This window comes from Nicotiana tomentosiformis, chromosome 2 (assembly GCF_000390325.3).
Source record: "Nicotiana tomentosiformis chromosome 2, ASM39032v3, whole genome shotgun sequence".
NCBI lineage: Eukaryota > Viridiplantae > Streptophyta > Magnoliopsida > Solanales > Solanaceae > Nicotiana > Nicotiana tomentosiformis.
In genome coordinates, this window is record NC_090813.1 from 140,979,553 (window position 1) to 140,994,434 (window position 14,882).

General features: G+C 35.9%; 2 protein-coding genes and 1 non-coding gene across 5 annotated transcripts; 1 reads left to right on the forward strand and 2 right to left on the reverse strand.

Annotated features, from left to right (window-relative positions):
• Window positions 1–872: 872 nt before the first annotated feature.
• On the forward strand, window positions 873–8,650 carry LOC104085178 (protein EARLY-RESPONSIVE TO DEHYDRATION 7, chloroplastic-like). Its single transcript, XM_009589159.4, has 5 exons — window positions 873–1,903; window positions 3,221–3,387; window positions 4,936–5,020; window positions 5,404–5,642; window positions 8,271–8,650. The coding sequence occupies exons 1-4, from the start codon at window positions 990–992 to the stop codon at window positions 5,603–5,605; spliced, it is 1,368 nt and encodes a 455-aa protein (XP_009587454.1). The 5' UTR covers window positions 873–989; the 3' UTR covers window positions 5,606–5,642; window positions 8,271–8,650.
• Window positions 8,651–9,467: 817 nt separating this feature from the next.
• TRNAI-AAU (transfer RNA isoleucine (anticodon AAU)) lies at window positions 9,468–9,541 on the reverse strand. Its single transcript has one exon. It is a non-coding gene; the product is annotated as a tRNA-Ile (tRNA).
• A 780-nt stretch (window positions 9,542–10,321) lies between these two features.
• On the reverse strand, window positions 10,322–13,227 carry LOC104085177 (L10-interacting MYB domain-containing protein-like). Of its 3 annotated transcripts, none has more exons than XM_009589158.4 (3): window positions 13,096–13,227; window positions 11,558–11,923; window positions 10,322–11,275 (listed from the first exon to the last, which is right to left on the reverse strand). In XM_009589158.4, exons 2-3 carry the CDS (start codon window positions 11,921–11,923, stop codon window positions 10,748–10,750), a joined length of 894 nt encoding a protein of 297 aa, XP_009587453.1. In that variant the 5' UTR covers window positions 13,096–13,227; the 3' UTR covers window positions 10,322–10,747. The 3 variants fall into 3 exon arrangements, with proteins under 3 accessions (XP_009587453.1, XP_009587452.1, XP_070052282.1); XM_009589157.4 differs by having other exon boundaries at window positions 11,558–11,974; window positions 13,096–13,214; XM_070196181.1 differs by lacking the exon at window positions 13,096–13,227 and adding an exon at window positions 12,786–13,043 and having other exon boundaries at window positions 11,558–11,974.
• Between the last annotated feature and the right edge of the window lie 1,655 nt (window positions 13,228–14,882).

The window sequence follows — 14,882 nt, forward strand, 5'->3', positions numbered from 1 at the left end:
AACCAAGAAAGTGTGAAGTAGTAGCCAATTATATAAGTTAATGGTATTCAATAGTAAAATAAGAGAAAGTAAAAAGTTACAACAAATAATTTACTCGTATCAATAATTTTATTAATAGCATTCAAAACTCAATCTATTTATAAAATTGAGATTAAAAGAGAGTGAAAATTTTATAAATTATACAATGCAAGTAATAAAAAATAATAGGCGAAAACTAGAGGTAAATTTTATAATAAATTTACAAAAATTATCTATTTACACTTTATATGAACTTTAATTATAACTTAGAAAAACTCTACTGATAACAATCAAAATTCGAAATTTTATATACACACGGAGAATAATAAAAATAGTGAAACTTAAAATCACACACCCCCGAAATACATTATATGCATTTTCATATATATATATTAAAATAATAATAATAATAATAAAGTAGCAATATATTTTGTAATAAATTCATAATATGATTATTTTATTTATAATGTTAGTGAACTTAGATTAAGTTATATAATAAGATATAATATTATTTAAATTATGAATAAATACATGCATTAAAAAATATCTAGATAATATAAAAAATGTACTTATATATATGGGGAGTTGAAAATGTAAGGGTAAAATAGATATTGAGTAGGATGAAAATGATAATTGTTCAAAGTTGGGGATGAATTTAATTTTTAAAGTAAATTTGGGAATATAAATGATTTTTACCTTAAAATTTATGTTTTCTTTTTCAAATAAAATTTATATTTTTATCTAACCGAAAAGCAGTAGTACACTTATCGGTACTTACGCGTGAAATTCCCAAGACCGTTAACAGAGTTTAATATTTCTTTTTTTAATAACAGAGTTTAATGTATGAAACTACCCATTTTACGCGTTTGGCCTATTATTACCTTTTCTGCTTCTCTCTGAAGTCTGAACTTCATCTCTCGTCTTCTCTACTCCATTCCTCCATTTTCAACTTCACTTTGATCTCTTCTTCAATGGCTTCCCTAAACCCTAATACTTCTCGAACCCCAATGTATCCCCAAGTAGTCATTGACCAAAATACCCCTTCCCCCCCTTCCTCCTCCTCCCGTCAAAATCTCTACCCGACCATTGACATGAACGACCTCGTTGAAAACCTCTTTCCAGAAAATGACCAATTTACCCCTAACGAGCAGCATTATTCACCGTCTGCCCCTCTTGAAACCCTCGAAGAAACCCTACTCACTATCCCCGGTTCCATTCTCCATTTGATCGACACACACTACTCCGTCGAACTCGCCTCCGGCGACTTATCCGTTCACCGTCTCCGGCAAGACAACAGCGTCGTCGCTGTCCTCGTTCGTGTCGGAAACGAAATCCAGTGGCCGTTGACTAAGGACCTTGCCGCCGTAAAACTCGACGATTCACGCTACTTTTTCTCATTTCAAGCTCCTAAAGATGACGAATCGGATAAGGAATCATCGGCTAATGACTTGGAGAATGAATCGTTGAATTATGGTTTAACGATTGCTTCCAAAGGTCAGGAGAAATTACTAAAGGAGCTGGATGGCATTTTGGAAAATTATAGCAACTTTGCGGTGCAGAAAGTGGAGGAGAAGGCCGCAGCGGTGTTGGGCGGACCGGTGCCGAAGGAGTTGTCTCCGGCGGATTTGAAGTCGGAGAAGAAGAAGGAAGTGTTGGAAGAGCGATGCGCGGCGTATTGGACCACATTGGCGCCTAATGTGGAGGAGTATAATGCCTCGGCGGCAAAGTATGTGGCTTCGGGGTCAGGACACTTGATAAAGGGGATTTTGTGGTGTGGAGATGTGACTGCGGATAGATTGAAGTGGGGGAATGAGGTATTGAAGAATAGGTTTAAGACAGGTTCGAAAACTGAGGTTAGTCCTGAGACATTGAAGAGGATCAAAAGGTATGGTCTTTTGCTTGATTATCAGCTAAATATCTTTGTTTTGCAATTGTTGGTTGTCTTATTGATTAGCAATCTTGTGAGTTCTTGAATATTTTGCAAAGTAAGATAAAGTATATAGTGAGACTGACTACCTGTTGAATTCTTAAATGGGCTACTCCCTCCGTCCCATTTTATCTGATGATCTTTGACTAGCCACACAAAGTTTAAGAAAGAAAGACTTGTGAAACGTGTGATCTAAAACAAGTCATGACATTTGTCTAGCCATAAATCTCTTATCAAGAGTAAAATGAAAATTGTAAAGTTGAATTTTTTCTAAATAGAGAAAGGTGTCATCATTTTTAAGACAGACTAACGAGGAAAAAGTGTCACATAAATGAGGAACTAATAAAATGGACTATGAAGTTTAAATGTGAAGGGAAGTGCTTTTTCTTTTTCCCCTTCACATGGGAAAGCATGAAAGTTAAAGTAGAGGATATTTATTACTGCCCCACATTAATGCATGACGGCCATTAGTAATTTAAAGATAGGGATGAGTCAGTGAAAGGTGTGGAATTGTTGAACTAGAAAAATTTAGCCTCTTCTTTTGTGCGCACAAGGCTTTCTCTTTTGTTTTCTTGTGATGAACTTCCATTGAGTGAGAGGATATAGAAGGTAGAGATGGTTTGTTTGATATTAGGGCACTTGGAGTGAAATTTATATTTTTACTCATTACAAGGTAATCAATTATGACTCTAAAGAAAGGGGATGTCCTTATCCAAAAAAAAAAAAAAAGTTATGACTCTAAAGAAACGGGATGCAATTATCTACACTTGCCAGAATATATGACGGGAAATGTTCTCGGTGTTTTAGAGATTTAGCTAATCCCAGTGAGCTGTTGGACTATGAAACTTTATGATTTTCTTAACTATTTTGGCTACAAATGTCTTAAAACTGTTAATCGGTTTGAATTATGTTAAGCATCCTTAAAGACCATCATGAAACCAAGATAATTTTGATTCACCTGAGTGTATCTGGTTTCTATTACTTATAATGATGCTTGTTCCTATAAATTCTGAAACCTGCTATAACTAAAACTTTAGCGTGAGAAGCTGCCATGTGAGGCTTTCTTTGATAGAGAAATACAGAAATAAGTGACTCAAAATCCTGCCTTTTTCCCTCGTTTCCACTCTTGGGAAATGGAAAATATCATAAACCTGGGTTCTTTTTTTGAGCTACCTCTTGCTGATCGACATGTACATCCCTTTAAGAAGATCAGGAATACTCATGTGAATAGTTGGTGTAATATTTGCGACTTATTTGTTCGGCTGTGTTTTTTAGGGTTAAGAGAGTAACAAAGATGACTGAGAAAGTGGCGGTTGGAGTCCTTTCTGGAGCTGTGAAGGTTTCAGGATTCGTTACCAGGTCAGTTGCAAATACCAAAGCAGGAAAAAAGTTCTTTAGCCTCCTGCCTGGGGAAATGGTTCTTGCTACTCTTGATGGATTTAGTAAGTCAAATATCTTTCTTTCTCTCTTTCCGACTCATTTTGATATCTTCTGGAATCTGTATGTCTCTAGGTTCTGCTATTTGCTTTTCTACCTTTTCTCCCTACTGCTACAGGTCAGATAAACGTTCAACCGCAGCTTTATAATACCCATATTATCACAGACATATGGATTAGCTAAGACGTCATCTTTAAACAATGTAGGATTCATGGCGTCAAGGACATGTCTGACAGGAATAGAATAAATATGTATAGGTCTTCATCAATTGTCTTTAATATAAAGGCATAATACCTCGGTACTCCTTGAACTTGGCACCGTTTAGTCAGTGCACACCTGAATTATTTTTGGACATCTAACCACTTGTGTCTCATTAGGAGTTTAATCAGGCAATTGCTAATCCTAATACATGGGTATAGAGAAGAGAGAAAAGGGTAAGAAATCCAGTTTATGTATTTGATTCTGCCTTAAGCTATTCTTGATCGATATGTTTGGATCAAGAGAAGAGGATCCCCGCCACCTTTCTTTTTTCTTTTGCTTTTGATAAGCTAAGAAAACTATGCAGAGGGAAAGGGAAGGAAGTAGGAGAAAAGAGAATAACACAAGTTTTGTTTTGGGTTTATTATGGCATAATTTGACATATAAAAATACCCATTTTATTCACGATGCCAAGTTCCCCTTTTAGATTACAAAAATTTGAATAAAACAGGTTTGGTTTCCTACCTTTTCTGTTTAAATATAGGTGGAAACGAGATTCAATCTTTATTTCATTACCTTGGCAGTCCCATCTCTCCTTTAATTCTCTTTCTAAGATCTATCAGAACTTAAAATTCTTTATGTCTCTCATTCCCCTCCGTTCCTTTCTCACCTAATCATTCAATTCAGACGTAATATCAATCTTCCTAGATCAGAAACGTATTACCACTGCATGCTACAGGAATTAAGTAAAAGCTACCACTGTTCACAATGGGGTAGTATGCAATATTTGAATGGAGGATAGTGCAGTATAATTCATTGCTATAAGGGGGTACTTCAGTTCTTTATATGTCTCTGGATTTTGATGTTTTCTTTTTTGTCCTCCATGGCAAGAATGAGTTGATCACCGGTAGGTGAGGAAGAGGTAGTCAATTTATGATATGATGACGAGTCTGGTCGAAGCACTTTTCTGCGTAGAAAAAGGATTGAATCAGTTTCACTTGGGCTGTCAAACGGACAACTTTGAGTAATTGTTTTATGTTCGAGTGAAGTGCTAGTTGTTACCCTTGCTTTTAGATGGTTACTCCTGCTTCCTCCCTCTCACACGGGAGGCCAAGTGGCACACGGGGGACCCAGAACATTAACTTTATGCATCTGGCTGGTGTTACAGTTAGAGTACAATATGTATACTGCGCACTCTTAAGGTGATTTTTGGTGGTTTCAACTTCATAAGTATGTGTGCTACTTCTCACGGCAATGCAATTTGTCTTTGGCACAAGTAGATGCAATTTATTTTTTTCGTTTAAAATTAATTATTAAATTTGGCAGAAGTCTAATGCCTATGTTCTTGTTAATAGGCAGAATATGTGATGCTGTTGAAGTAGCTGGAAAGAATGTGATGTCTACATCAAGCACTGTCACGACTGAATTTGTTTCTCACAGGTGAAGCTCAGTTGTTGTACAGTTCTCCAATACCTGAAAAAATTGCCGAAGAAAACTGGATAATCGTCCAAATTGGTAAAAAAGCTGTAATCAAAGAAAAAGCTCTCCTTTCCCTTTTTCCTACTTTAACTTTGCAAACATTTATGGTAGAGTGTACGATCAGTTATCTTGGCTACATATGCTTTTTTCTGATGTTTAATAGGAATGAAAACTAGGACTTTCATATGGTAATAGACCTCCATCTTTTCATTGCAATACATTTTCATTCATTTTGTCGCTCAACTAAGTGCTAATACACTATGTCAGTGGGGTAATACACTAAAATGAAGACATGCAGCTCTAATTATTCAGATATAAATTAAAAGTGAATTTGCCTTTTGTAGGTATGGAGAAGAAGCAGCTAAGGCAACCAGTGAAGGGCTTGATGCTGCAGGGCATGCTTTTGGAACTGCCTGGGCTGTGTTTAAGATCAGAAAGGCACTGAACCCCAAGAGTGCCTTGAAGCCCACTACCTTAGCCAAATCTGCTGCTAAAGCTGCAGCTGCGGCTGCTAAAGCTGATAAGAAGGCTAAGAGTTCCAAGTAGTCACTGCTGATTATTGTTGTTGACTTCTCCAGTAGAGGTGCTGCCAATTAGAACCCACTCTTACATATTTCAGCTTTATTTAAGTTACTAATCATGATAAGAAATATAGGTCTTTATTATAGATATACTGTTGTAGATTAAATTGTCCACCCAAGTTCTCCAGCTCTACCTTCTACCCTCTGGTTTTAAGTACTATTTCTTATAATGGGTAATCAGTGCTGGCAGGCAATTTTTGCATTTTGTTTGAGCAATAGCTTCCATCATTAGGTTAAATCACAATGTTAGTGGGTTGCAATCATGCTACTCCTTTGTTGCTCAGAGAATCCTCAAGCTTTTGATTCTTTCTGCACACTTTTGTATTGTGCTTGTTAGTAGTTTGGATTTGTTAATGATGATAGTATTGTCAAGGATGATACACTCATGTCGGTTCAATAGGAAAGGAATGTACACATTAAATTGTTCATAGGGAATGAGGGAAAATTATTGGTACCGGGGTAGATTTGGAGTATAATTAAAGAAAACTAAGCAATAGATAGATTTATGAGGTAACTTAAGGGTATGGCCTACTGTTTGATTTCTTCGCATCTTTCTAAGCCTTGATGGGCAGAGTTACTTAGTACATGTGCTAGTGGGAGGTAGCAGGAACATGGTGGAGCAGTCAAAGTATGCGTAAGCTTGGGTTGGGAGGGGGGGGGGGGGGTTGCCTCAGAGTCCGGAACCCAAATATTGACTAATTAGACTCAAGCGACCAAATTATGGTGAAAAAAAAAGGGGAGGCAAAGATAGGTATAACGCATTAATTTAATGCGCTATGTATGTTCCTTTTTTTAACGGACGTCGTTAACGTCCCTCTTTCTTTGTTCTTGAAATACACGTGGCGCAGATAAATAGAATATAATGTACAAAAAGAGAAGCAGAGTGCTAGGTGGTGCAATGGTTAAAATCAGAATATGAAAATCATAATCCATTACTTAGCTAATAATAAATCTTGGATTATAATTTTAAAGATTAAATAGTTATAATTAGTTTATATTTGATAATAAGAAAATTATAATATTTATAATTAGAATTTCGATTAATAAAATTCATATAATGTAAATATAACTAAAATTTTAATAACTAAATTTAAAAATAAAAATATCAAAAAATAAAAACAAATTCAAGCAATAGATTAAACTGCATATATTATTCTCTTATGAAAATTTTAACTATAAAATAAAACTCATAATTCTAATTTGAAAATAAAAAGAGAAAAAAATAATTTTGTTTTACGTATAATACAAAATAACAACTATTAAAAATATCGGTGGATATTTTTAACGAAATATTAAAAGGCTTCTCTTCTTTTTTTTGTTTTACTTTAAATGATTTCAAAAATCATAATTTTCTAATAAATATTAAATTATTTTAATTACATTGAAAAGTAATTATAAATATTAAAGTATTTATATCTAAATACTTCAACCAAATAATGAAAAAGAAATAGAAAAACAAAAGATTGTTTGTGGCAAGTATCGAACCTTGGACCTCAAGGCCAAAACTAGCTCTATTGCCAGCCTTTAACCATTGCACCACCCAACACTCTGATTATCTTATAGTACATTAAATGCGTGTTATCTGCGTTTCCTGTGCCATGTGGATTTCAAGAACAAAGAAAGAGGGACGTCAATGCCGTCCGTTTAAAGAAAGGGACATAGCGCATTAAATTAATGCGTTATACCTATTTTTGTCTCTCCTTTTTTCCCGCCATAGTTTGGTCGCTTGAGTCTAATTATACAGTATTTGGGTTCCGGACTCGTGTGCCTCATGGCCCTCATCCTTTGGAGTTCTTTGGTTTGAGTTTTCTATGTTGACTCCAAGTGATTAAAGTGAGTGCCGCTAACAATGTATGGACTTATTAAATGCATGTTATCTGCGTTTCCTGTGCCATGTGGATTTCAAGAACAAAGAAAGAGGGACGTCAACGCCGTCCGTTTAAAGAAAGGGACATAGCGCATTAAATTAATGCGTTATACCTATTTTTGTCTCTCCTTTGGAGTTCTTTGGTTTGAGTTTTCTATGTTGACTTTAAGTGATTAAATGCGTGTTATCTGCGTTTCCTGTGCCATGTGGATTTCAAGAACAAAGAAAGAGGGACGTCAACGCCGTCCGTTTAAAGAAAGGGACATAGCGCATTAAATTAATGCGTTATACATATTTTTGTCTTTCCTTTTTTTCCCGCCATAGTTTGGTCGCTTGAGTCTAATTATATAGTATTTGGGTTCCAGACTCGTGTGCCTCATGGCCCTCATCCTTTGGAGTTCTTTGGTTTGAGTTTTCTATGTTGACTCCAAGTGATTAAAGTGAGTGCCGCTAGCAATGTATGGACTTATTTACTGGAAAATCTTAGAAGTATATAGATGTCCATGTTTAGGCTACATATCAGCTAACATACTCCTATTCCGGAGCCTCTGGTGTGGATCTATTGATGCTATAAGGAAAGCTCTGTTTTGATTTCAATGTGTTCTTAATTACTTCATGTAGTCTCTTTGCTTGATGTGTAGATATGAAGCAAAATCTGGCAGTGCATGCCAAAATGCATTTTGTTCCAAAATTTAACATATGAAATAGACACAATTTAGATCTTACTTCTATCTTTGCTTTTCTGTGCATATTTCGGCCCCAGATTCGTGTGAAGTATTGGTAGCAACGCGGTATTTCCTTTCTACTTGTGAAGCAATATGTTGTCGTGGCCGATGGGAAGGGCTCAACTTGGCTGTGGCTCTGATCAGCAAGCTGATAATTGTAAAAAGATTTGGGAAGTTGTGAGTGGTGAAGACGAGCAGCTCTTAGCAATGGAGATTGGGCATTAGAAGAAAACATTGAGATAACAGGCAATTGGGGCCGTCCTCTTCATATTATTTTTGTGTCTGTCTATGTGTGTACAAGTAAGTGGGAGCCTGCTGTAAAATGTGTGGAAGAATACACTTTATTTTTTTCAATTCCTCATGAACTTGAAACCAACCAGTTGGGATTAAAATTTGATTAATTATTACATTTACATTAGATATGGAGTTTGTTAGGCATGTTCTTAGTCTTGTTATATACTTGTATGGCAATGTAAATAAATGAGAGACTTCAAGAATCTCTAGTCCTAAAAGATAAATTATACTCATTCAATATTGAAATGAGTAGGTTCCTATATTGCAAAATCGTTACGAAGGATTGAAACAGTGAATATTTACTAGTTTGTGATTGAGATATAGTTTATCAATTGATGGACCATTTTTTTTTTCTTTTCGAATTGCACCATCAGCTAAGCTTTTAATGGCACTATAAAGAAATATACTTAGTTTCAGAACAGTTCTCCTCACTCATGCATTCGTTTAACAAGTTTTTTTCTTGATCAGACTAGAGCAGTTAGAATTAGTGAGATAAGTACTTAATAAGACGCATAAAAAGCTGTAGCAGTTTGGGGGTGGGTGATTTCAGTAGGTGTCGTGTTTGGATAATATTTGAGTTGAAAAGAATCCGTGGAAGTAAAGCCGTGTTTAAACATGAATTTTACATGGAAGAGAAGTTTGTAACAAGTTGAAGCTTTGTAATAATATTTAATTTGGTTGTAGTTCTTACCACCAAATTTATCTTTTTAAACTTAGAGAAATATTTGGCTTCATAAATTATGTTTTTTAGATACCAAAGATTGATGGTTGGTTGTGAAGCAATTACAAAGGCAATAAGAAGATCAGAGAGATGAAGCAAAATGCTTAAAAGTTCTGTATCTGTTCAGAAAAAATTGTGTAACACATTGGTCGCTGACTCGTATCTATTCGATTTTAAGGGCAGAAAGCAGGTTAAATATGAAGAAAACGTAAAATATTATTGGCCCATGCAGGTCTCGAACCTGCGACCTTCGCGTTATTAGCACGACGCTCTAACCAACTGAGCTAATGGGCCTTAATGCTCCTTACCCTCTATAAATATTTTAATCTAAATTAAAATAGTTCCGGATTAACTAATCCCTTTTTACTCCTAATATATTTTTCTTTTCGTGAACTTTTATACAAATATTTTCGTAAAATTTAATTCTAAACCTAATTCAGATGTCATCTACGGTAGTCATAGATTTACCTTATTGAAATAAAAAAAAACTGCTATCCAAAGAAACCAAGATTCTAGCCATGATGAATAGCTACAGATTTTTCAAGCCTAATTAGCATTAAGGATTATTTTAACTTTAATCTAATTCCATTTTCAAGGTAGCATACATGTTGGCGTAAACTTGTTCTCCTTTAGTTCCATACATGATACATCCTCAAAGAGGGGAAAGTAGTACGTATATAGGTGCTGGGCAGTACTAATGTCCATAGGAGTACAGTAATCGATTTGGTGACTATGGAATTCAACTCTTGCCTCTGTGGCGACAAAACTTTCAATAAATTTACACTTCTCTTTTTTTAACGATGGTGGTGTTTGGGCCTGCTTGTGCGTGCTCGACTAATTCCATCGATTAGCTGCTACCTCCCACAAGCAGCAATTATTATGCCATGAGATTTTTCTCTAATGAGTCATGGATTCTTCTTTTTCGTTTTCTCATGATTGGTAGTGTACCTTTAAAAGCACAATGGGTTAAATATTGAATCTTGGATCTTTTCTTTTATGAGCTAGTACTTGTTTAATCAGGAAACGTGAAGAAAGACTAGCAGTATGTTAGATAATCCATAACAACTATCAACCTAGCTAGATGCCTTTTGAACCACGGCGCTATTCATTTTCAAGTTAATGTAAATGAGTTCACCAAGATCTGATGGTTACATGCTCTCCTTTTGACTTCATAATGTCACAACTGTTGCTGCAATGGCAACTCCAACAGCAAGTCCTGCCTTAGGATGAATAGAAACAATATGCATCTAAATGCATGATGAGTGGGCTTAGTTTTTTAACAAAATGCTTCCTCCTATAGCAAGTTTCAACTCTCTCACTAAATTTTATCCAAATTCTGAAATCTAGTCTTACTCCTAGTTGTCAAAAATGAAGAAAGAGATAGAGAGATGTGGTCTATACATGAAGCTTCCACCTTTGTAAAACCCAATAATAAATGACTCACTTGAGATAGGATATTGCTACTTGAATATATAACAAGATTAGTCGGACTTATCCTTTTTAACTTAGGGAGGACCGGGACAATTTGCCAACCAACCATGTCAGCCGCTTCTCAACTTTGAGAGATAAGAATAACTCCCTAGCTGCACGATTGTAGAAGAGATCCAAACCAGCATAATACACTTGCTCATCGACACCTTCCAATTCATCCAAAGCTCTAATACAGTCGGTTATGCTGAAATTTTCATTGCACTTGTTCATAGCAGATGCTCTAAGTCTTGAAGCAGCAGCCATCTCAGATATAGCTTTTGCAATAGCACCATCAACCCCCTTACGCCCTCTCTTTCGACATGCTATATCAGTAGGTGAGCTCACAGACTGAAGAATTTCTTGCTCATTGGAATCGGGAACTTCTTCAGACTCTGAATATGACAACTCTTCCTGAGACAGTGTTGAACCGGGGAGACAGTCCTTGTGTCTAGTAGATCCATTATACGTCCCTTTACTTCCAGAATCCGCAAATATCACGCTCAGCTCCTTGTAAAATGGGCAGCCTGTGCTCCTTATGGTCTCTGCATCTGGATTATCCTGATTAATACATGTCAAGGAGAGTTTTGTGACGGATGGTTTCTGAAGAACAACATCAGACTCTACTAAAAATGAAAAATATTGCTAAGGTAAACCGTGATCCATCAATAGATCACATAGGCATTGGAAAAGAAAGTCTTATTCACAAAATTCTTCTGTGCGTTGGGAAATTAAAAGAAAATAAAAAGTAAAAGGAGAGTTCAACTTGCAAACACAAATGACAAACGTGTTCTAGCAGCTAAAGGTGTTTTTGTTCAAAATAGACAACACGGGAAAACAAACCTTGATATACTTGTCCCAAGCTTCATCTGTTGCTGTTACTAAACCTGTAATTTCCTCCCATTTGAAAGCACTATGATCAAGTAGCAACTTCATAGTAGCAAACTGCTTTCTTAGTGCAGCATATCGATACTTTAATTGCTCCCTCTCCCATGTAAGATCGGTTCTTTTATGGAATTCATCACAAATGCATTTCCATCCTTTCTTACTAAAAGACTTGTTTTGCATATGCCCTTCATGAACTTGGTCGACCATTACCTCCAGCATTGTCTTGGTAAGAGATGTGGTCCACTTTGCTCTACACTGGGATTCCCGCTGCTGCATAGATTGCTGTGTTTTGGAACGAGTAGACCTCCCACTCCCAGCCATCTATTTGATTGAGTAGAAATACAATGTGGACAAGTTACAGCAGTATTATACCTAAAAATGACAAGTAAGATCAGTCGCAGAAATTCAAGCATGAATATTTGCATTTTCTTTCGTATAGCTTCATAAGCTTGAAAGAGCGGTTCAAAAATCCTAGTAACTTTCGAACTTCTATCTCAAGAGAAAGGCTTTTTGTCTTCATAGATTAATACATGTATCGCCAAAGACACTTGCATTGACTAATTAGTATTTACCCAGGGGTTATTCACAGAGTAATGCAAACCGGGGGTGGAGCTAGTAAGAGGGAATGAGATTCACTTCCCTTCGTCGAAAAATTATACTATGCAAACAGGGTAAAAATAGTTCTTTTTTTTTTTGGTTATTATACAAATTGTTGAATCGCCGGGAAAATTCTAGTGTAATGGTAAAGGGGATTAAAAAGGCTTTAAGTCTCAAGTTTGAATCCCAACTATGCCATTCTAATAAATTTTTGAATCCCCTTATATAAATTTCTAGCTCCACCTCGGATGCAAATTACCCGAGTTCAGAACAGGTAACTATAATTAAAAGGAGAAAACGGTCTCCTTTAGTTAGCAAAAAAACTACTATATATAACAGTGAGAAATTCAGTTCACAGAGAAGGTGAATTGACTTTCAAGAATACCCACTTCTCCATCTGGTAATTGGCAACCCAGGGTAATGTTAACCTTTTTCAACAGTTTCCATCTGGTAATTCTGACACATTAAACATTAAAAAAAAAGGAATACATGCATAAATATCAATTTCATTCAAAAAGACCAATGAGCTTTAGAGATTACAACTTCACTCTGGCCACTTAGGTACATGATTCAAATCTCGCCTTACCCCTCTAATCTCGCGCCAAAAGTTAACAAAATCAAAGAAAACCCAATTCGAATTTAATTAAGCCTTAACCCCATTCTAGAATTCAAACAGCTTGTGGGTTTGATCCTATTGCAGTGAATTTCCAGTTTATACAACAAGACCTTTGTTCGTTCAAAATCTAATTAGAAGTCAATGGCAGGCTATAATTGGCGATAAAGACAACCCTAGAAATTCTAAGAAACAGAAGATAGATTATGTGATTTTTATATGAGAATGCAGGCGAATAATAATAATATATCGAACACAAAAAGAAAAAAAAATAAGAATTTACCTCTGAAGGAACTGGTGCTATAGAATTGTCCTACTTTCGTTACAGTAAAGAGGTGGTTTTCCCCTAAACGAGAATTTCGGGCATCCAAACAGGGCATTGTCTTTTCTCCTTGTGCGGGTAACAGTTTTGTTTAGGGACCCGCAATCTTTTAAGAATTTGCACTTATACCCTTAACTTTAGACAGTACCGAAAAATGGACCGAGGTAATTACTACGCTTTTGCGACAGGTCCCTTAACCAAAGCATGATTCTAGTCTCCTTGACTCTTTTTTTTTGGTTCCTTCTGATCGAAATATCTACTTTGGTAACTAATAATTCCATCTTTTCTGAAAAATATATTTCCGATTGCTTAAATATACGTACTTCCGATAGATTGGAAAAGCGAAATAAAACGTTCTTAGTAATGCGACTGTCTTTTATTACATTTTTGCTTTGGACATTCATCATTGCTATAAATTAGATGTGTTAATCCATACTTCGAATTATAATATTCTTGCAAGGAATATTAGTTTGTGCGTATTTCAGCAATACACATCAATTTTCCTTTATGTATCAATGAATTCCGCCTTTCGTGAGCTTGCTCATATTGTCGGTTTCAAATTCAAACAAAGAAAAAATTAATGTAAAACTTGCCAATCGTTTAGAACTGAGGAATATTTGTTGTTGTTATGTTCCAGTGGGGCAAGCAACGGAAGGGGCAATGGAGATGGAGAAATCGAATAGCCAGTAGTAGCAGAAGCAGTTACACTTACGTGCCATCATTGCATAACGTAAAGAGGTTTAGTACTTGATTTAGAAAGGCCATGTGTGAGGTCCCCTTTTGGCTAATGATGTCGCGAGATAATTTCATATATTTTAACATTATTTACCTTACTTGATTGTTGTTTGGATGATAATTTGTGCGACGATTGCGCTTAATAGAGCTTATTTTATGTATAGGAATGCTTGGACATGAATTGGAGAAAAGTTGCATGAAATGGTACCTCAGAGCTATAAAATGGAGCAATAAAAGAAGACGTGCAAGGCAACGAAAAGTCAGTGCCATAGACAGTGACTTGCGCAGTAACAACAGTGCCATAGACAATGCAAGGCATTGTCCAGGGCACTGTCATCAGTGCCATAGACAGTGCCTTGCACCGAAAAGACAGTGCTATAGACAGTGCCTTGCACCGAAAAGACAGTGCTACAGGTAGTGCAAGGCGCCAACAATGCTATCCAGAAAAAAAAAGTTTAAGTCCTCATTAGTATTGGACATGTAAATTCGACCCTTACCCTATAAAATATAAATACCCCTAAAAGTTAGTTTTTGAAGGGTTAGATATCATTAGAGAGGCAAGAGGCTACAGAACACTTTGGAAGCACGGATCACTCGAGTTTTTTTCTCTCCGCTTTCCTTTTACTTGTAGTTTAATGCTTCTAGATATTACTATGATTATTTATACAGTTATGAGTAGCTAAACCCGTTATCTAGGGTTGATGGAACCAATTGTTGGATGAAGTCTTGATTGTGTTTTGATATAATTGAGTCGTTATTACTCTTTAATTGTTCAACTATATGTTTCTTGTGATTAATTGAAGGACCCTTGATTAATCGTGTCTAGTTATCTTGTATTGCTTTAGAAAGAACATTTGATTAGTTTGTTGTTGAACAACGCCACTTTCGAGTAAGTTAAGAGATTAATTACTTGAATTTAAAAGCGGGATTAGAGATAACGAAGCTTTGGCGTGATATTTATGAGTTGTAAAAATTGTCAACCAGAGTAGTTCGAGAGAATACTTCTAGTAAAT

Coding starts and splice junctions, on each gene's coding strand:
- LOC104085178 (XM_009589159.4), top strand. CDS start 990: ATGGCTTCCCTAAACCCTAATACTTCTCGAACCCCAATGTATCCCCAA. Junction 1,904..3,220: donor ACATTGAAGAGGATCAAAAG/GTATGGTCTTTT, acceptor TGTGTTTTTTAG/GGTTAAGAGAGTAACAAAGA. Junction 5,021..5,403: donor ACTGAATTTGTTTCTCACAG/GTGAAGCTCAGT, acceptor TGCCTTTTGTAG/GTATGGAGAAGAAGCAGCTA.
- LOC104085177 (XM_009589158.4), bottom strand. CDS start 11,923: ATGGCTGGGAGTGGGAGGTCTACTCGTTCCAAAACACAGCAATCTATG. Junction 11,276..11,557: donor CTTGGGACAAGTATATCAAG/GTTTGTTTTCCC, acceptor TGTATTAATCAG/GATAATCCAGATGCAGAGAC.